Here is a 21,117-nt window from a genome sequence, read left to right as displayed (position 1 = left end):
GGCCTTTTGAACATTAGTCATCTGTTCATAATCTGTATAGTGTATTGTCCCAGTATGGATCCAAATCCTCATCTACTCTTGCAGCCAGCAAGCTGTAGCCCTGAAGGAGCAGGGAAAGACCAGGATGCTTGTTTAGGCCTCTCACGTGTTCCTGCCTTTCTTTCCTGGAGCTTCCATGCCATCTGCGGGGCTTGTGTGACACTGCACTCAGGAGAAGGGAGTTCTGAGAAAACGGTGAAGAAATGCATGTGGCAGCTTAGCTTTGCCAAGAGCAGCATGCAGCTGATCAGTGATAAATTAAAAATCTGGGTTATACCCAAGATTTTATGGGTTGGAAGGGCAGGGATGTTGTTTTCTGACACAGACATTACAAATGCTTACTAGGCCTTGTTGCTGATCCCCTGCTCCAGCTTTGACTCACAAACATCAGTGTGCTGCCTTGCACAGCCTGTGGCACATGAACCACTGGCCAGCCTTAGCCCTGAATCTCAGGTCTGAGCTGAGCAGGAACTATCTGTGCTCTCTGGCTCCTATTACTCTGCTATCTGAAGAGATGGATGCTGCCTCAATGCTATGAATAGTAGCTGAGATCATGCTTCAAATCTCCCAGGCTGGGATGAAGGAACACCAGAACTGCTGCTCTGTGCCTCAGTAACAGCATACCCTGTTACTTAGCAGTGCTGATCTCTTCGGAGATTTGACCTTTCCCCTCTGCATGTAAGACATACTATCATGCATATTTACCTACACCAGCCTAAAGGCCTTAAAAAACTGAAAGGTTCTCAGAAAAATTTATTTCCATAAATTAAAAACACACACAAAAGAAACAGTAAAATTTTAGATTCACACAATATTGAACAGAAATAGAATGCCAAGAGCATGATGGAGGCTAATGGCACAAGTGTACAAATTCTCATTGAGCTATTTGTTAATTTGATAGCATCATACAGACTTTTAATCCACAATTACCATCCATATTCTAGAAAAGCACCTGGAACATAATATACCAAAGGCCCACCTGAAATAAAATACAATGAATGAGAACTGCTTGCAGGAAATCATATCCAGCAAGCACCAGAACTCAAATGTATGCAGACACAAGCCAGCCAGGCAAATGCTGTACCATACATTAAGGAGCCTTAGCTGCTCCAGTCATAGCATGATGAAAGTAACGATTGTTTTCTTCCTTTTTTTTTTTTTTTTTTTTTTGGAAGTGATCTTTTTATCTCTGACGATCAGCAAATTTAGCATAGAGCTGTCTGGCTCTGCATAACTTACTACTAAGAGACAGGACATGGCAAAAGCTTTGCAATCCTTCTCAAGCTGTTCTAGTCATCAGTCTGTGATGTACCATGTCTTTCCATGGTGATACAAAAACATCCTCACTGGAGTGGGTTCCCTTAATGAAAATGCAAGTGTACATATCCTGCTAGGGATGTATGTAAGACCCCAAAAGATTAATCCTCTACACATTTTTCTTTCAATTATTTGTGACAGAAGCAGCTCAGAATGGCAAATGCCCAGCTTTTGCACAGTCATCACTCCCAGTGTACAAGCAGTAGCCACAAGGAACATGGCTGTTCTATGAGTGCTGTAAACAGGAACAGAGGTGAGAAAGGAAAAAACAAAAAAGTGCACAAGCAGGACTGACACCTGTATGCCAGAGCGGGGAAGAGATGCTTGGTCTCCACTAGCTTACATCATCATACAAACACTAAACCAAAAGAGAATAATGCTGTGTATTTGGGTTTCCACAAACCGAGGTCTGGGAGAAGCTAGACAACTGCAACATCATTTTGTACCTCCTCCAATGACTGTAAACCAAAGGGAATTGAGTATTTTCTTTGCTCTGCTCTCTCCGCTGTAGCTTGTAGAAAAAAAAGTCAAGAAATGTTATTTCAATGCAATCAGAAACAAGAGAGCAGGGAAGGAAAAAAAACCCAAACCCACCCTAAACAAAACAAATGAACCCCAACATAACCCAAAGGAAAAGACTCAACACATTCCATGTTTTGAAGCACATTAGAGGTCTGAACTTTTCCTGGGCCCAAGTCTCTTCCCTCCTGCCCCAATCTTTATTTCCTTGAAAGCCCCAGTAAGGTTACACCTTAATTGTGTCACAGCACTGGAAGCCTCCCATATTAAGAGAAGGTGAATGAATGCTCTGTAATAATCCCATTCTATAGCATAAATTCATAAAAATATATCTCTCACTCTTGCTACCGCTTCCAGCTAGTCAATAATTGGGCTAATAAGCCAGTATAGGGAAACTTTTGAACACTTTTTAGGAGGCTGCTGACCTTTGTTTTTTAGGGATTTCTTTTTACAAAAATAAAGAGGATCAATTAGAATGTTCTGCAACAGCCCAACAGGTTGACCAGAAAAATACTGTGTCAATATGTTCAAAGTTTGCCTTGTTATTTCACCCTCAAACTCCAAACACTACTACTCCTGTAAGTGTGCACTCCTCTTTTCTTCAGTCTTCCTGATTAAAGATAATTAGCCTTCAAAACAAGAATGTAAATTTTTACAAATCCCAGCACATAAGCTGGGAGCAAAAAACCCCCAGATTAGATTTCTTTCAAGACTCAGGCACACAATGTAAGAATCTTCTTCCATTTCTCTACTTTCAAAGCTCTGAAATTCAACAGATTGCTTGTTAACTTTTAGTTTTCTGTTTGGTCAGTTACAGAAGTGGTAGAGCAACAGAAGATATTGATGGTATTTGCAGTCCTGCATTTATTGGGACTTTATAAAGAATACCCACCCACTAGATATTTGTTCAATTTGAAGGTAAATAGAAACTCTATTATATGGGTAGGTAAATAAGAAAGTGCAAGTTCAAGTGACAACTGAAAGAAAGAACAGACTGATTAAATTTGAGCATCCCAGCAACGACAGCTTTGCCTGAATAACTTCTCTAGGCACTAAGGGACAGAAATTACCTGAACTGCAGCTAGCATTGGAATTATGCTTCAAGTTAAGTTTAACAGAAGTTATGCCAGAAGGGAGCTCTCTTCCTTCCAAAGGTAGAGCTGAGAAATTGCCCAGTGCTGCATCAGATAATTACATATGGCCTTACATAACGAAAATAATGTCCACATACTCAGAGGCTCTTTGTACAACACTGGCTATTATGTACAACAGTGCTGTACAGTGAATATCTAATTATGAGCTACAGGAATTGTAAATCTAAAATGGTAAGAAACCCTTTCTTTTTGACATTAAAATCAAGTGAGTATAAATGGAATTAAAATAACTTTAGAACAAGTCTCAAAGATTTTGCTGGTGTTCTTGGCATGCAGCAGCTCAGCTCAGTTAAATAAAAATCTCTCCTTATGTATCCTGCAGCTTAACATCCTCATGGACCAATTATCTTTTCCTCTAGAGAAGAGGTTGGCATCAGCCAAGTAAGTAAAAAAATCTGCTATTTGGGAAAAAATAGTACTGGGCACCATTTTTCCTTAAAACATTACCTTTTTTGAGTTGAATCATGTTAAAAGAAACATATACAAAGTGCAAGTTATTTGAAGTCTAGTTATGTGGGACTTCTGCTGCCTAGAGCCAGGAAGGGCAAAGAAACTTAGAAGGAACCTTTTAAGTTAACAAGGAAGAAACAATTGAAGACAAACCTAGACATCTGCTTTTAATTATCAAAAGGTTAGTGGTATATCAAGAATGTGTTTGCTAGAATTTTTCTTCATCAAACACGGTATATTTTGTCAGCTTGTTAAAAACAGCCATTACAGTAACAACATCAGACTCAAATGTGCAAATGATCTGGAGTACAGAGTTCTAGCATCACTGAAGGTGCACTACTTCCTCCTTTCCACTCCTACTCTACTCCCAAAGGTATTTAAACATAATTAATTAAATATAAGCAGTAATTTCCAGAGGTTGAGAAAGGAAGGGTAAGTTTCATGTGGCTGTGTTACACTCAAACAGGGACTTAAAAGAATCCCTCCAACAGCATTTAAAAAAATAAAATAAAATAGCACCTTAGAGAGGGTCACAGCCAAAACTGATTATCAGATGTTAGAACAGAGTGGTAGAGTAATGTATGAAGAAGTCAGTAGATTTCTCCCAAGAGGAAAATACTGAAGAAACTGACGGGACCATTTCCAGCTAAGTGGCTCCCTCAGATGCTGGAGGCCTGCTCCTGCTCAACCTCCTTTGCAAAAAAGGCTTCAAGGTCCATTAGCTTCTGACTCAGAAGAACATCTAACTCTGCACTCTGCAGTGCAGCTCTTTTTGCTCGGGTGAAGCTACCCACTGCTTTGATTTTGCCTCGTGTCTTCCTTTTCCGGGGAAGAGTAAAGTCCTGAAACTCTAGAATCCGCTTTCTCTTTTGCTGGCTGACAGAGATCAAGTGTCCATTTTTCTCCTTGGGCTCCTCAAAGATTGTTTCCAAGCTCCTGGTAAAGCAAGAACAGAACTCATGAATACTTTAGCAGCAGCTACCTTACACTGACAGGGAGACTGAGGGATTTCATAACCCAAGTAAACACACTTCTAATTTTTACATTTTTACAGCCCCTCCACACCTCTTGTAATGTTATCTACAGCTTACACCTCCTATAATGCACGTTACTGCCAGCTGAGTTGTTATTGCTGCACAGACATTTGGGTAGAACCTCTTTGTATTTCAGTTCAAAAGCACAATTACAGATTCTTGATCTTACAGAATAAATAGGTTTGAACATTTGATGAGAGGCAGTTATTGTTAGTATTTTAAGGAACGTGTAATTCCCTTTGAATTTTGAAAAATAAGTACTGTGCTTTGATGGAGACTGGAATGAATGAACAGATGAAAAAATATACAAATCCATACTTAACCAGCTGCAAATTCTTAGGTCATATTCTATTTTACTTTTTCCCATCCAAATAGTAAAAGATACTATTTTCAAATTAACTTTCTCTAGCAGTTTAAACTAGAATATATCTCCCTCTTATCTTTCATACACCTTTCATCTCCTCTCTGTCCCCCCCTAATTAATTTACATTTATCTTAAGTTTTCTTATTAGGAAGCAGAACCAACCTGGCAGGAGGAGGAGACTTATAGTTCTTGTTTGTGTAAATTTCTTCTAAACTAAATTCTTTCTTCTTAAGCCTGAAAAAGTAACAACAAATCAATCAAGAATGAAGAATTTCAAAACAACCTCTCTTCACAGCAAGCAGATTTATGAGAAACGAGTACTGTTTGCGTTCTATGCCTAAATGCTAACTAATTATGCTTTAACTAATTGGTGACAAGGAGGAATGAAAAATGAGCTCATTAAGTACATAATTTCATACAGTATTTTTATAAGGTCGGCATCAAGACTTGCCCTTTTTGCAGAGGTCAATATTCCTTCTAGCATTCTATGATGCTTTGAAATAATGATGCTCAAAAGAAGGGGAAATCCCCTTCACTTTTTTGTGAAAGCTAAGAAAAAGTCTTACAGTTTAACAGATTAATACTTCATCTCTTGAGACTGATTTTAGTTATTGACAGTTACCAAGCTGATCTCTGAAGAAATGCATTCCTTTGTCAAAGGTGGTACTTGTGTTAAAGACAGAAGTCACACTAGATGAGGTATGACTAATATGACCAGTATGACTAGAAGTCACACTAGATGACTGACTGGAAGACTTTATCAACATCTGGCACTGTGATTCCCCACACTTTCACTGAATTAATGCTTCCTTAAGATCATATACCCCAAACAAAGAAAGAACTGTGAAGAACTCCACCATAATTTGCATCAACAGAACTTCTTAATAGATCACGTCATCTCACTGTGCACTGCAGGTTGACTGATTTTCACTTTATGTAAATCAATAAAAACTCCTTTCTTCTTTAGAAAAATGATTCCATTGCAGCTTCCTTGTTCACATTTTGCCTAAACTCCAGTCAGCAGTTTTGATCCAGTTGAATATAGCTGTGTCAATAATTTCTTATAAAGGAAGTAAACATCAGATGTCACTCAGCTGGGGCTGTATAAAATAGTGGTGGTAAGAGAAGCATTTATTGAAATGATTATACTCATATGCTATGAGTCCATTTCAGAGATACTGCTCACCTTTTTGGTTTGGGTAGTCCCATTGGAGTAAGGTTAGGATCTGGCTTAGGAACAGTTTTCCTGATTCGGATCTGTGAGACTTTCTTTGGCCTCTTTTCTGGCTCAGTCTTAAGAAAGAAAGAAAGAAGGAAACGAAAAGTTAAAATGAAGGAAATTAAAACCACACTAGTCAACAGAATTCCCTTTTATTCTGAATATACATTATCTATAGAATAAACATTCCTCTCTGGTTTGCCACCTTCTTTCTGCTTGAATCAAAACAAGCAGCAGCACAGATTAGGACCTGCAGCCTGTATTCTCTCATCTTTAACAGTTACTGGATAATATCCAGCAGCAGCAGCTTCAGCTTCTGAGAGATCTAAAATATAAAATGAACTCACTTTTTTCAGTTCTGTGTCATCTTGGGATCTCAGACAGGCTGGAACAGAAGCATCTGCTTCATCAAGGGCATGGATCTGGATCTGGAGGTCAGATGCTAAAAGCCTGGGGGGAGATGGCAATGACTCTGGAAGTGCATGAGGCTTTGGTAACGGAAGAGGGAATGAAGTTTCCAGACTGTAACAGAGGAAGAAGGGAACATGTATAGATTAATACCCAACTGATAATGCAACAGCATTCCATGCTCTCAGGAGATGTTCCTAAATGGCAATATGGGCACAAAAAGCCAACACAGTTCACAGAAATTGCCCAAGAGAACACACAGACAGCCAAAAACCGCTGCAGCCCACATTGATACTGACACTAACTGAACTGCCAGAGTATTTGAACGTGTCATTTTAACGCACTCTTTTCCTTTTCATACAGCTAAACAGTATACAGCTCTATTTATCAACTACTGATAGAAAGGGATTAATCTTCCTTTTCTGCCAGCAAATTTCTTGGACACAACTATTAATCATACTTTTTGTTTACAGATAAAATATAGCTTTGATACCTGCCATCCCTACACTTGAAAAAAATAGAAGGAAGTTTCTGCACCTATTGTCCAGTTGCTCAGGCAGAAAGGACTTATATCCAAGTAAAGAATCGAACTTCTTATGAAATGACTATGTGAAACTATAGAAGTGGCACAACATGGTTGAAAGTAACAGAACTGTTCCGTGCAATGATCTGTGTGGTCTTTGCGTAATTGCTCCTCCACTCTTCTCCATTACACCGCCCAGTCAGCTTACCTCACCCACTTCTTAATCAGAAAGCTGTTCTGGGAGTAAACTGCCAAAAGCTGAAAGCCAAAATAACATAAGCAATGGCTTTCTGAGAAAGCTTATGAACCCACTACTCAGAATAAATCTCAACATCCCAGAGACTCACCGTATCACATGGCCTGCAGTCTGTAGTGCTCCCATACTCTGTACAGGTAAGTGTGGTAACATTGCATAGCTGGGTCAAAAGAGGAATGCAAAAACAAAACAAAAGAGAGAAATTAGGTCTACACTATAAAAAGATGAGGGAAAAAATTACTAGTATAAACTGGACTGTAAGACAAGATGCTCATATCAAGAATGAGAATGGAAGACTAAAATGATACAAAAGAAAGCCACATCTGCCATTTAGGCCACTAAATTTCATTGTTAGAGAAACTGTCCTCCTTTCATTTAAAAATGGTAGTAATGAGAAAGGAAATAAAGGTACAGAAAGAGAGCGAGACAGCAATATTGAAAGTTGTAATTATTTCTACATAATTATTAAAGTCTGAAAATTGTAATTCTTTCTATGAAAATCTATATTCCTTATTCAAAACCCCCAGTTTTTAAAATTAAAGTAACTAAAAACCTTGAAGGATTTTGTTACTAAAGAAAAAAGTGCATTATGGCAACAGTAACAGGAGAAAGGAAGTACTTCCATGAAATTAACTCCCTGTTGTCTCTAACTCCCACAGCCAGGAATACTCTTAATCGACTGGAATAACCAAAGGCCCTTCCATAAGGGTTGGTAATTACCCTAATTCTGTGGCATAAAAGTCAGCACAGCAGCTCTAAGTCCTTTGATATTAAGCTTTACTTTTGTGCCCATATCAACAGCAGGAAATCACTTGGGACAGCTTTTATTATATTCAACAGTAAATCTTGTATTTGCTGTTGTCTCAAACCAACAACGAAATGCACTTCAATGTTCTAAAGCAAAGATGTTACAGCCAGACCGGAATTCTACAAAGGAAATGAAAACCAGCCATGCTGGAAGCACAGGGAAGTCCAACTATACATAAGGAGGTCAGAAACACCCATTTCTGGTGTTTATCACTTATGTCAGAACTGTAACATTTTGTTTCAACATTCCACTCACTATTCCAGTGTTACTGGAACCTGTATCAATAGTGAAGCAGAGCCCTCTGTGCTACAGACAGAGCTTATTGTCTTATGCAATAATAATACAAAATTACAAGGACAGAAGAAAATCACTTCAGAAATTTTTAATTCAAATAAGCATTAATTAGAAAAAAGACTTCACTGAAAGAATGCTTTTGTTTTTGGCAGTGGAAATGACAGAAGCTTGTTTTTAGATACGGCAACTGCTTTAGTTCCTTGTTCTCCTGGTTATTAGAAACATTAATTGCAAATGAAATAATTTAAAGAGAACAAATCTTTTCCAGATGAAAATGGCCTGCAGGGAACTTTTTGATTTTTCTGATTTTTAATTATCTTAAAACAGGCAAAGATTTCTGTCATAATGGGAGCTGAAAATGCTTTTATACTGCACCAAACATAGCTCTTATATTTACATAACAAACATCTGACTGGGACAGATTTATATCTGCCTCATACACATAGTTGTAACGTATTTTAGAGAAAAAAAACAAACTGAGTTTTAGAGTATTTTAACTCTGGGTTATTTTTCACTTGAAGTGAAAAGGTTTGAAAACCTTTGGGGAAAAGATCACTCATAGCAAAGCATGCAGTTTTCCAATTACCCTTTACATCAGGAATGAAATCCTCTTACACATTAGCTAAGTGGATATGCTGTCCCAAGCTGCTGAGGAGCCTGCAGACTTAAGGATGTGGGAAAACCCAAAAGCTCTGATCTCCCAGTTTATGGATAGCATGCCTCAGCACCACAAAACACTAAATTCACCTCATACACACAATTAAGTTTTAAAAAGATGTTTGTTTTGAACGATGTATTACTTTTAAGTTTAGTGCTCAAACTGTACTTTACTGCTATGATCACTCCAGAGTATGGAATGAAAATGGAAGCAAGTCCCACAGAATATGCTGCAAGTTGTCTCTATGCCATTATTCAACTTAATTCTTTTAGTGCAGATAACTCCAGAATGGAGCAGTGCTTTCATAAGCTCACTCACACCTTTGGCAGACATTAGAATTTATACTAACAAGTGATAAACTTTTAGGTATGTTATCCATTTATATAAAGCAAAGTGCAGCATTAGTTATCTGGCAAGATTTTTGGTTACACTTATGTCTGTCTGTGACATAAGGCTAAATGAAACAGTTCTCTACAGACTGCCACATTAATCAAAACAATCAAATAAACTTTGCTGTAGTGCTCATGAGCTCTCTGTCCAGGAATCACAAGGTGATGAAATCAGGGACTGAACTGCCCTATGTTACGGAGGGATAAAGGGCAAAATCTTTGCTCAAGGGCATGCAAAAATCCTGTAACAGAGCTAGGAACTTCTTTCATTCTTTTTATTAGTAAAATGATCTTAAATGCTCATAGCAAAGTAAAATTAAATATGCAGAGTAGATTTCAGTGATCTTCCCACTCATAACAAGATTGACACACAAAGAAAAATTCATTACCAATGTTAACTGGAGCTATGTTTGCTTGTGCCAACATCACATATGAAAAGCAATAGCATGCATAAAGAAGTTTCAATTAGCATAGAATGGTCATGGAATACAACTTAAAATGTAACTGAATGACACCCCCCCACCCTTTACAATTTTTCCTAACCTGATATTGAGCATTTTACAGTGGTTCCAAGGGGTATTTATGGCTCAGACCTCTGAAAAAAACTTTCCTACCTCAGAAATCCAGTTCCTCTGCAGTCACTCTGAATAGACCTAATGAAGTAGCTCACCTTTTGCATTATATACTCTGATGCATGGTGTGTATATTTTGCAAGGGAGAAGAAAATAGGGTTAGCCATTCTGCCAAAACAGGACAGTATTAAAGAAGTGAAGGCAAATATATTTAAATTCAGCTAACAGAGTGCTCTGTAAGAAAGGATCTTCCACGTTGAGTCATTCCTGGAGCAGAATGTGTAGATCTGGAACAGGGGAAACTGACCCTCCAATGCAAGCTGCAATTACCCTCTCCCTCCCAAAAAGGAGCAAGTATATACCCTGTACATATTTAATCTCAGAAATAAGATGATTGGTTTTACCTGTTCTCGATGCCCACACTTGGCTGCCACTTGCAGTGATTGGAATGGAGAGGAGTGATTTCGGAAGGATGGGCAGAAGGACCATGCTGACTCCATATGGATAATACCCTGCCCAATGAGTATGGCAATGAGGAGACGAGGTCATCAGATACACACCTTGGATACCTGTCCCTTTTCAAACCCTGTGTGAACTGGGATATAAATAGTCTCTGGATGGTGGGAATATGACTGGTTAAGTTTCTTTTTCTTGTCCAAATCCTGTAACATCCAGGGGAAGAAAGTGCTAACACTGTGTGAAGGCCAAGCATAGAACAACCTCCTCCTCTTCCAACTACAGTGTTTCTTCCAGGGTCAGGATGAACAGCAACAGTCCTTGGGGTTGTTGTGGAGTGAGAGGAATGAAGCTCATTATTCACACTGGAATCTTCCTTGAAAGCTGCTGAATCTGAACAGCTCTGAGACAGGAGAAAAGACAAAGTCCACTTTGAAGCTGGTGCTGGCCTTTCTCTGAAAACTGGTCTGTGATGTACAGAGTGCTGGGATGTAATCCGTCTGAGGTCTGTCACAGGACTGGAGTCCAATTTTATGTGAAAAGAAATTGGGAAAACTGAGGTGTCCAAGAAAGAGGTTGGAGGCTTGTGGCTTAAGTCTGAAGAAACTATTTTGGTAGTTTCTACAGGATAAAGTGCCAAAGGCTGAAAGCTGAACATCTTGGTGCGCCAGCTGTCAGCCCAGCGTGAGTGTATGTTCCTGTCAATGCAAGAAAAGGCTTCCAAGAGATTTTTAGATCTACATTGGCTGTACCTGTCACCCACTGGAAGAATTTCAGAAGAATATGGCAGAGGTTCTAAGTTACGGCTGCTTTTGGCAGGGGCCAGGAGCTTGCTGGCCATTACAGACAACTTGCTCAACAATGCTGGTTCTTTGGTACGTTTTCTAAATTTCAAGCTGTTCAACAAACTGCATGTCTTGGCCCTCTGCCTTGGCATATGCGCAAATCTCATGGCTGTTTCCTTTTCCACTGTTGGTGGCTTACATGGAAAGTACAAAGATTCCAGAAGTGTGTTTTCTTGTTTAGGGAATATTCCCAGGGGAATCTCAGAGAAAGGCGAACTTCTAATTTTTTTGATTTTTCTTACAGTTTTTAGCTGATATAATGTGGGAACTTTTTTGCATGTCCTTCCAGGTTGTATTTTTAATGGAAGAGGTCCTCTTAGTTTATTTGTAGTTCCTCTTTGTTTATTTGTAGTTCCAAAGGCACCAGGGATCCCATCATACCCTAAATTAAGGTTCAGATTTTCCATTTCTGAATCCTGAGTCTTCAAAAACTGTGAACTAATAAAATCTGTGGTAATCTTTGGCCTTTTAACTTCTTGTAAAGTGCTACATAGTTTACTTTCACTGCCTCTGACAGCAAAAATCTCCTCTGAAGAGCCTCCAAACTTTGTATTTGTAGATGTCATCAACTCAGCTGAAGAGCTGCCTAAGAGTTCAGAACTGTGCAACATACTTGGTTGCAGTATGATTTTTGCTTTCTCCTGATGTTCTAACTTCTGTTCTTGTTGTGCCTCGTCCAACTGATGTACTTCCATCTTTCCATACTTCTTCTGTTTAAGTACTTGGCATTTCTCTATTTGATCAAGTCTCTCTGAACCTAGAGCCTCAATTTCCTTGCAAACTGCATGAGTTGGTACTTTGTCCTGACCTTCTGTTACTTCCCTTACATTATCTTTGCTTGGTGCATTTAATTTGTAAGGCACACACGCTTCACTGCAAACCACACAGTTTGGGGACAGTTCTTTGCAACTGTCTGATAGCGTGCTCAGAGGTGGAGAAAATGTGGGCATTGTATCATCCTGCAGTTCTGGGGCAGCCTCTGTGTCAGATACAGCTTCAGCCTGACAATCACGCACAGTTTCTGAAAGTACACTGGTACCTGCTAGGTTTGGGAGGTTTGTATTCTTTTTTCTTTCTTTTGAAAGATTATTCAGTTTGGATCTTGGGATTTCTTCCAAAACCTTTCCATAATTCTCAGTCCTGAGGGGGACTATTTTGCTACCTGACTCTTTATAATCTTCCCACAAGGCCCATGGACAATCTTTGGGCAACCTTCTTCTAGGGGCTACCTCTTTTCCTATCTTCTCTTCTACACAGGCATTCTTAAACTTCTCTTCACCGGAAGGACTTTTTGGCAAGCTCATGTCCAGGTCTTTCAGAGGTGGTGTGCAAAGCCTCTCACCTTTCAGACTTTCTTTGCTGTGGGCACAAACTCTCGAGCTTTTGGCACCATTCAGAGAGCCAGCTGCCGATTCATTCCCTGAAGATGGAACCTCAAAATTGCTGGATTTTCTCTTAACGGAAATTGTTACAGAAAGAATTTTTGTCATTGAAGTATCTTTGCTAAATTTTTTGTCAGAAGATGAAATATCTCTTTGTGTATTCTCAGGTGACATACACAGTTTTTCTTTCTCAGGCAGAGAGATGTGAGAGTGCAGAGCTGGCATTGTTTCTGAATCCACCTGAGTCTTATTAAAAGTTTCTTGGATGTCAAACTTTTCAGAATGGGATGCACGAATACCCCTTTGACCATCAGTTTCTTTACCAGGCTCAAAAGTTAACTGTGGGCAAGAGTTATTTAAGATAGGATTTATACTCAGACTTTCTCTGTTTTCTGTATCTGAAAGCACATTTTTATTTTCTGGCTTATCTGTGTTCTTAAACTTCTCTTCACCGGAAGGACTTTTTGGTGAGCTCACGTCCATGTCTTTCACAGGTGGCGTGCGAAGCCCCTCACCTTTCAGACTTTCTTTGCTGTGGGCACAAACTCTTGAGCTTTTGGCACCATTCAGAGAGCCAGCTGCCAATTCATTCCCTGAAGATGGAACCTCAAAATTGCTGGATTTTTTCTTAACGGAAATTGTTACAGAAAGAATTTTTGTCACTGAAGTATCTTGGCTAAAAGCTTCAGCTGAATATGAATCACAATTATCTCTTTGGACACTCTCAGGTGACATACACAGCTTTTCTTTCTCAGGCAGAGAGATGTGAGAGTGCAGAGCTGACACAGTTTCTGAATCCACCTGAGTCTCAAGAGAAGATTCTTGGATGTCAAACTTTCCAAAATGACATGGACTAATGCCCCTTTGACCATCAGTTTCTTTACCAGGCTCAAAAGTTAACTGTGGGCAAGAGTTATTTACGGTAGGATTTATACTCAGACTTTCTCTGTTTTCCGTATCTGAAAGCACATTCCTATTTTCCGGCTTGTATGAAAGACTCTCATGAATTGATGAAATGGGCAAAAATTGGGCACTAATTGTATTTTCCTGGTTCTCCACCAACCACTTCATCTTTGGCAAAGATTGCTGCGTTTTGTTTCCTGCAAACACCAGCTCTGTTTTCTCTTTTGCACATTTGATAAAACAAGCATGCTGTGAGCAATATGGTTTGTCATCAGAAAAGTTTTCTTCAAGAGTTCCTTTATTGTTTCTTTCACATCTGTTCTCATGTTCTTGTAGTCTGATCGTCTTCTCTCCAGTTAGACCACTGATGGAGCCCAGGAATCCTGAAGAATCTTCATTTTTCACACCAATTAAACAGTCCAAACCCATTACACTCTCTTGTAGAGCTCCTTCAAACCTGGCTTCTCTTGCATATATATGGTCTAACAGAGGCAGGTCACCACCCGTTTTTAGCAGAATCTCTTCACTGTGATTATGACCAGTTTCGTTTCTTTCCACAGAACCACCCATGGTTTGTAAGCCAGTGTTTGTTTGGTTGGTTAAACTTTCTAAATGTCGCTCACTGCCCAGCACTTGGCCATCAAATTCACTCTGACATGGATGAAACTGATATCCCATTGGACAAAGAGTCCTTTCTGTTTGGCCAGCATGTTGTGTTGGAATGTTCACGTTGTCAAGTGTTGGGCATGGATCACAGGTTGAAGCGCTACACCCAGAGAGATCAGATGTGAGCAATGGCATTTCTTCCTGCTCACATGTGTCGAGTTCTCTCTTCCATGGGCCTAACAGAGAGTTGTAACATCCAAAATTATGAGCACAGGTGTTTTTGTTCAAATATCTGACTAATAGTTCACTAGTCTTATTTTTCCAATTGCCTTCAGGGGCATTTGGGGAATCCACAGTTCTTGTTTTATCAAATTCATCTGTCTGGGAAGCACATGTGCCAATCTGTTCTTTTGCCTCATCTCTGTCACAAACAATTTCACTGCCTGTTACTTTACAAAGATCAAATTGTTCCACAACTTCCATATTCTTATTTGAAATCTCATCTCTTGCCAAGGTAGCAGTAGACTTCTCTGCAGTATATGCTAAGCAAAACATGGTTTTTCCTGTGGGAATGTCATTTATCCCATGAAGAGCTATACCTCTGTTGCCCCGCTCATTTTCACAAAGAAGAGATCCACATGCCAAAGGGGCGTGTGCATCTGGAAGGATGATTGCCTCTTTACTGTTATATCCTGATGAAGACTCTCCTTCCAAATTATAATTTTCTTCAATCTTATCAACTTCAACGCCAAAAGAATGACTGTTCAGGAAAACTTCATCCACATGTGTACTCCCTGATAAAATACAGGAAGCATTGGCAGCTGTACACTGGTTTTTTATACTCTGATTATTAAAATTCCATGTGTGACAATGTTCATTTTCTAAACCAGTGACCATTCTGTCCGTATTTCCTGCAGAAGATTTTATGTTCATTTGGGATACTCTGCTTGCCGTATTAGGGTTATCAAAAGTCCTGGAACTTACTGAACACTTGAATTTGTCTTTATGAAGCAAAACGTCAGCAACTTGTTCTGCTGTTGTTCCAGAAGCACCAAGTGATTCTTTTCCAGATAGATTATCCCAAGCCTTGTCCCTGCATGAAACTTCATTAGTAATACAAGGAAGACACTCATTATAATGAGCTTCTCTTGATTTTTGTAAAACGGGAGGTAGAGTTTTATTTAGCGTATAAAACAAATCTGTTTTGTTCCCAGTGGATAAGCTGTCACTACTATCAGCTTCTGCAGCTCCAACTGAACCACCAGACAACTCTTCTGATGTTGTATTGCTCTCAGATTCCTTTCCAAGCAGTTGTGCCTTGGGTGAGTCTTTTTCTAGCTTGGTACTAAGATCAAGACAGCTGTGGTTACTGAGAGGAGGAATTTTACTGGCAGTACTACAAAAACATATGTCTCTCTGCCCAGTTTCATGGCAAGCAACGTTACTTGTTTCCACCCACAAACGATTTTCTTGTGTATCATCCTTGCACGGGTCACTGACAGAGAATTGCCACTGGTCCTTTTTCAACTTATCACCTTCTGATGAGAATATTTTCAATTTTTCTTTTGAGAACTCCTCAGGAGATGAAGCAATAGAACTAAAAACTGAAGAATGAAAGTGCTCAGAATTAGCAACCTCTTGAGCTTCAGGCCAGCTACAAATTTCAGTGTTATCTCCCACAACAATTTTTCTCCAGACTTTAGCAGCCTCTTCAGATTCAGAGCAGTATGATTTTCCTATAGTGGCACTTAATTCCCTAGGATCATTTTTTGCACTAGATAATCCTTCGTTCCTTACTACTGAGATCTGCTCTACTGGTACAGATGTGGAGGTTTGGTTTTCTACAAACCCAGTTCCATGATCATAAAGAGCGTGATGTTCGATGTCTTGGGGAAGGTACTTCTGGGGGTTTTCATTGATAATTCCATGAACTGCAGAACTGCTTTCTAGTGGCATATTTCCAAAATCCAGATAACAGGTGCTTTTCAGAACTGGACATAACACTTCGGAACTTTGTGCGGAGGGTGTTCCACAGCTTTCTACTGAGAACAACCCATGAGGTTCATTTTGTTTAGGTACAGGACCCTTAAAGAAGTCATAAGCTTTGTTTTCTTCATCCTGCTGACAAGTCTGGAAATTAGCAAATGACGTACTGAATTCATTAAGAGGATTTCGTCTGGGTAACTTTTCTTCTCTAATCTCCAGAAGAGATACACCATTCCCCCCTGTTCTCAATGGCACGGCAGTATGGGATTTTGACCCACTATAGTCACTTGTTTCTTGTGGATGACCTACAGCTGCTCCAATGTCTGTGACTTTTAAAGGCTCTAAAAAATCTAAGATGCTGGTTTCTGAAGCCCCAGCTCTGGCCATGACTGTGTGTACATCTGGGCATTGATTGCTCTCAGGTGGAAGACCTTTACTCACTCTGTCATTCCTGTATCCTGCTTTACTAAATATCCTAGTCCCATCAGCCTTCATACCTTGCACTTCTTCAGTGAGCTTTATCAGAGTTTCAGCTGTCACCTGAACATTTGTTTGGTTTTCTTCTGCGTAAGGAAAAAATAAAGCAAATCAGAACCATATGCTAAATTTAGAAGGCATTCAGCTTACTAAGTACCTTTTGGTGGTGTACACAACACTCCTTCCAGCACTGGTTACCTAAACGTTCTTAGAAGTGAGAACTGATGCTAACAATTTTACTACAAATCTTTATAGAGGGAAAAACAAACTACTTCACCACAAAGCTAAGGCAACAAACAGTCCTTTTCAATACAGACAGTCCCATGAGCAGCAGGCATTCCAAGTCCTGTATATTTCAGATTCCTCTAATATCAAGCTAGGTGAATGCAGGTCCTGTAACTTAACACATAGGAAGCCATGGCCAACATAATAATAATTATTTGTAATATCAAAACTCAGCATAGTTTGGGACTTGATCTGCTCCAGCCTAGAAATATGGCTGTACATTGAGTGGCCATTTCCATTTCTTCTTCCTTTAAGACATGTCTGTCACAAACTCATCCATAGGAAAACAAGACATATCTCATCTGCCCAAGCAATTAGGATTATTTATAAACTTTTTCTGTAAAATCACAAAGAAGGTGCTAATGAAAAAAATTACAGTTACTGTAGAATATCTTCATACTCCAAACTTTACATGGAACATATTTACTCAAGACTTCTGCAGATCTTTTCCCTATTTTCTAGTAAGCACCAAGACCAGATGGCATTTGTCAGCCAAATACAGTTTAGGTAAAAATAGCAGGGAGGGAGAAAGAAAATAATTACTAGATGCAGGCAAAGTGACGAAAGTACTTGAAGCTAGAAGATTATGAAGGATCATAATGAAATTAATAATTAGTTTAGCTGTCCTCTTTCTTTGGATTCTGCACTTTTAATTTTATTTTTTAGAACGCTCAAAAATGAATGCGTAATACTTTTCTATATGTATGCTATTACTGCTCTCATACACTCCATCTTTGAAACAAAAGGAAATGCAAAACATCTGCTATTAACAACCTCTTCTGCTTTGGAGTAAATAAGTATTTGAAACAAATAACTAAAACACATCTTCTACAGAAAAGGTCTTCAGGCAAGTACATATACTGCCAGGAGAAAGTAAAGCATTAAGTTTTGATATTGTTATAGCTACACAAAGTAATAGTTTCTACCATAAAAAAAAATAAAGGAGCCATCCCACAATCACTTACCCATTTTAAATCAACAATAAATAACTGGGAGATAAGCAGGGGCTGAATAGTGATGTACAGCTAAAATAACTACCTGTGTTCCTCAGAGATCCTGCAATTTCAGTGCAACAGGTTCTCAAAGACTTTGTCTCTTGCTGGTTTAAGTGAGGGCTCTCCTGAAACAAGACAGAAATATCAGTGGAAATGGTTGGATATTCTGAAGTGTGACATGTCACAGGGACTGGCATCTGCTCAGCTGAGTTACTTCAGAATAAGAAATTCACTAAGAAATCTCCAGACATATTAGCCTTGGCCAGAGGCAGCCTTGCATTGCAAGTGCTTCACACAAGCACTAAGGATGTATCCCCAAAACATCTGTATTTAGCAGCAGTGAAGTCTTGTGATGTGGTAGCTAAAATGAAAGTAAAATAAAATTTAAAAATAAAAATTAAAAAAAAATAAAAGTACATAGCTTAAAATGCAAATTGTTGAAAATTGGAATGAAAAGAGTAATCCAGTCTCCAAGTCTAGCCCACACCCCCAAACCACTACCACTAGACTTCTGGGAAGATGTGTGCATTTTCTGTCTCTATTAGAACTTGTCTTCTTCTACTCCTTGCCTGAGCTCAAAACCTCAAAACCACAAACCCAGGAACAGATGATCTAGGTCTGCCAGCAAAAACACCAAACCATGATCCCACAACCAAACTACCTGCATTTAGAAATATGTTAAAATTCATCTTGGAAAACTGAATAACTATGAAGAATTTAATAATTTTAATTTCACAAACTTTCAGATAAATCAAAGAGATAGCAAAATCTGTATTTAAACACACATTATTTTAGCATTATGCAACATGTAATAATTAAGGTAAAACACTCACCTGTGCATCTTGTTCTGTTACATATCTGCCTTACACCATTCCAACAGTATTTAAGAAAGTGAAAACCTTGATATTTTAAAATGCTCCTGGTCTACTGAACTACAGTCTAATTTTTCACTGGACTCATGATAATCCAGATACTGACACACACACACACACCCTGAACATGTCCAGTGCCAGGCTGGACGGGGCTCTGAGCCACCTGGTCTAGTAGAATGGCATGGGCATGGGGGTTGGAACAAGATGATCTTCAAGGTCCTCTTCCAACCAAACCATTCTATGATTCTGTACTACAAAACACAAAAAAGAACCAGGAAACCCATAGCCAAACCCACTGCCTAGTGACTCTAACCCTAAATTCAAATTATTACACAGCGATTCATTTCTGCATTCACTTACTTGTTCTGACCAATTTTCCCCCAGAGTTAAAGGACAACATTCAGCAGCATGACGGTCCTCAGCACCTTGTGCGTCTTCATCTTCTTTCTGGTACCCATCACTAGAATAGTCTAGTTTCCTAAAGTGTCTTTTTCTGTTTTTTTCATCCTCTTCAAGGTCTCCAGCCTGTAGTAATTCTTCAGGAAAGGATTCTGCTGGCCTGTGAGAAATCACCTCGAGCATATCACCCAAATCCTCTGTCTTCTGGCAAAAGTTTCCTACTGCAGAAGTCCATGGCCCATCCCTGTGTGCTAGCACAGGTACTGGCCCATCAGACTGTGCATCTAATCCAAGGCCGGGCGCCGGTACTGCCATGAGTTCCGTGGAGATGCTCTCCGGCAGTCCAGTGTACAACTCCTCTATTACAGCAGACACAGAAGAATCAAGGAGAGAATCCACCCCAGATGAGAGCATCAGGGCTCTTGAAGATCAGCTGTCCTGAGCTTTTCAGTTTATCCTAAAAATAAGAGCGATGTTAAATCAATGTACATAGGATTAATCATAGAAAATCTTGAGCTGGAAGGGACTCTCAAGCAAGGATCACTGAAGTCCAACTCCTGGACTAAATGAAAAGGAAAAGCTTGATTCCTCAAGATTCAAGTATATATGTTTAAGAAAGATACTTCCAAATATGTCTTTAAGAAAGGAGCTGACAAACATTTCAGTACCTAAGGAAATGCTTCATGAATGAAAGAAGACAATAGAGACAAATAGATATTCCCAGGCCTCATTTTCACATTCAAACATCTCCCTGCAGATTTAACCACATCTTCTGAAAAACCTGAGAAGACGTTCTAAAGAAAATCACTGGGGCTTGTATTAGACGTCCTACTCCTTTACTAAAACTAAAGCATCGTTTGATTTCCTGGGATTTTCATGAGTTTCCAGTCCTTGGAAAAAAGCTCCAACTTTTCTTTACATTCTGTGCCTCAAATGAACACTTTCTAAGCCAGCAGCCAGCAGACTGTGCCTCTCATGTGAGCACCTGACACGCTGTACAGAGGATGCCGTCTGCCAGGACACAGCCGCGGTCCCCGGATCCTCTTCAGCCCAGAACCGAACACCCCGGTGCGCGGCAGCTGCTTTGTGAGCACAGGAGAGGAGTTCCGGCTGACCTGACACCGCTCTTGCCGGCATCGGGAAAACCCCGACGTGAAAACGCCGCCGTCAAATCGCTCCTGAAGGCTCACGGACAGGAACGGGCTAAGCCAGGCCTTTAGAGGAGCACCAGTTACTCAGTTTACCAAAACACGGGCTGATCAGCCGAGCGTTGATCTCTGCTCCTTAAGCAAGAGGAGCCTGTACAGAAACAGGTGAAACTCGCGCCAGCCTCCTGGGTCCACGCGAGGTCCCTCGTCCCCGGGAGACCACCACCCTCCCAGCAATGGCTGCCCGAGCCCAGCCGCGGGACAACCGGGGGCAACCCTTTGTTCCAAGCGCCGCAGCAGCGCCGAAGGACTCGGGCCCGAGCCCCGCTCCTTCTCGGCGGCACCGGCCGCCCCCGAGGGTCCGCACCCGCCCTGCGGCAGAGCTTACCGAGGCCGCCGCTCTCGGTAATTATACAACCGCCGGTGTCTTCCCCGGTGCCGGCAGGGCGCAGGCTCGGCCCCGCAAATCCCCCACCCCGCCGCACCCGGGCTGGGCAGGGCCCTCGCCGGACACTCGGTGCCCGGTCCAACGACCAGCCGGCGGCGGCGGGCGGAAGAAGCGGGCCCCCGCCGGGACAGGACGGGACGGGACGGGACAGGACAGGACGCGCCGCGCCGCGCCGCGCCCCGCCCCGCCCCGCCCCGCGCCGCGCCTGGTGCCGTTACCTGAGCGGCTGCAGCCGCCAGCCCCGCTGCTGCGCGCCCGCCCCGCCCCGCTCCGCGCGCATCACTTCCGTATCCGGGGCTGCCGCACGCACG

The 21,117-nt window shown here is 40.6% G+C and overlaps 1 protein-coding gene across 3 annotated transcripts; it reads right to left on the bottom strand.

The window, feature by feature from the left end:
* Positions 1-1,187: 1,187 nt before the first annotated feature.
* Positions 1,188-21,094, bottom strand: PRR14L (proline rich 14 like). Of its 3 annotated transcripts, XM_039560929.1 has the most exons (10): positions 21,025-21,094; positions 19,172-19,667; positions 17,983-18,064; positions 16,680-16,745; positions 10,409-15,800; positions 7,375-7,443; positions 6,444-6,618; positions 6,064-6,170; positions 5,040-5,111; positions 1,188-4,415 (listed from the first exon to the last, which is right to left on the bottom strand). In XM_039560929.1, exons 2-10 carry the CDS (start codon positions 19,622-19,624, stop codon positions 4,139-4,141), a joined length of 6,693 nt encoding a protein of 2,230 aa, XP_039416863.1. In that variant the 5' UTR covers positions 19,625-19,667; positions 21,025-21,094; the 3' UTR covers positions 1,188-4,138. The 3 variants fall into 3 exon arrangements, with proteins under 3 accessions (XP_039416863.1, XP_039416861.1, XP_039416862.1); XM_039560927.1 differs by having other exon boundaries at positions 10,409-16,745; XM_039560928.1 differs by lacking the exon at positions 21,025-21,094 and adding an exon at positions 20,747-20,918 and having other exon boundaries at positions 10,409-16,745.
* Between the last annotated feature and the right edge of the window lie 23 nt (positions 21,095-21,117).

The sequence above is a fragment of the Corvus cornix genome, chromosome 15, assembly GCF_000738735.6.
Source record: "Corvus cornix cornix isolate S_Up_H32 chromosome 15, ASM73873v5, whole genome shotgun sequence".
NCBI classification, from domain to species: domain Eukaryota; kingdom Metazoa; phylum Chordata; class Aves; order Passeriformes; family Corvidae; genus Corvus; species Corvus cornix.
Note: the sequence above shows the minus strand (reverse complement) of the source record. Positions and strands in the feature narration are given on the sequence as shown.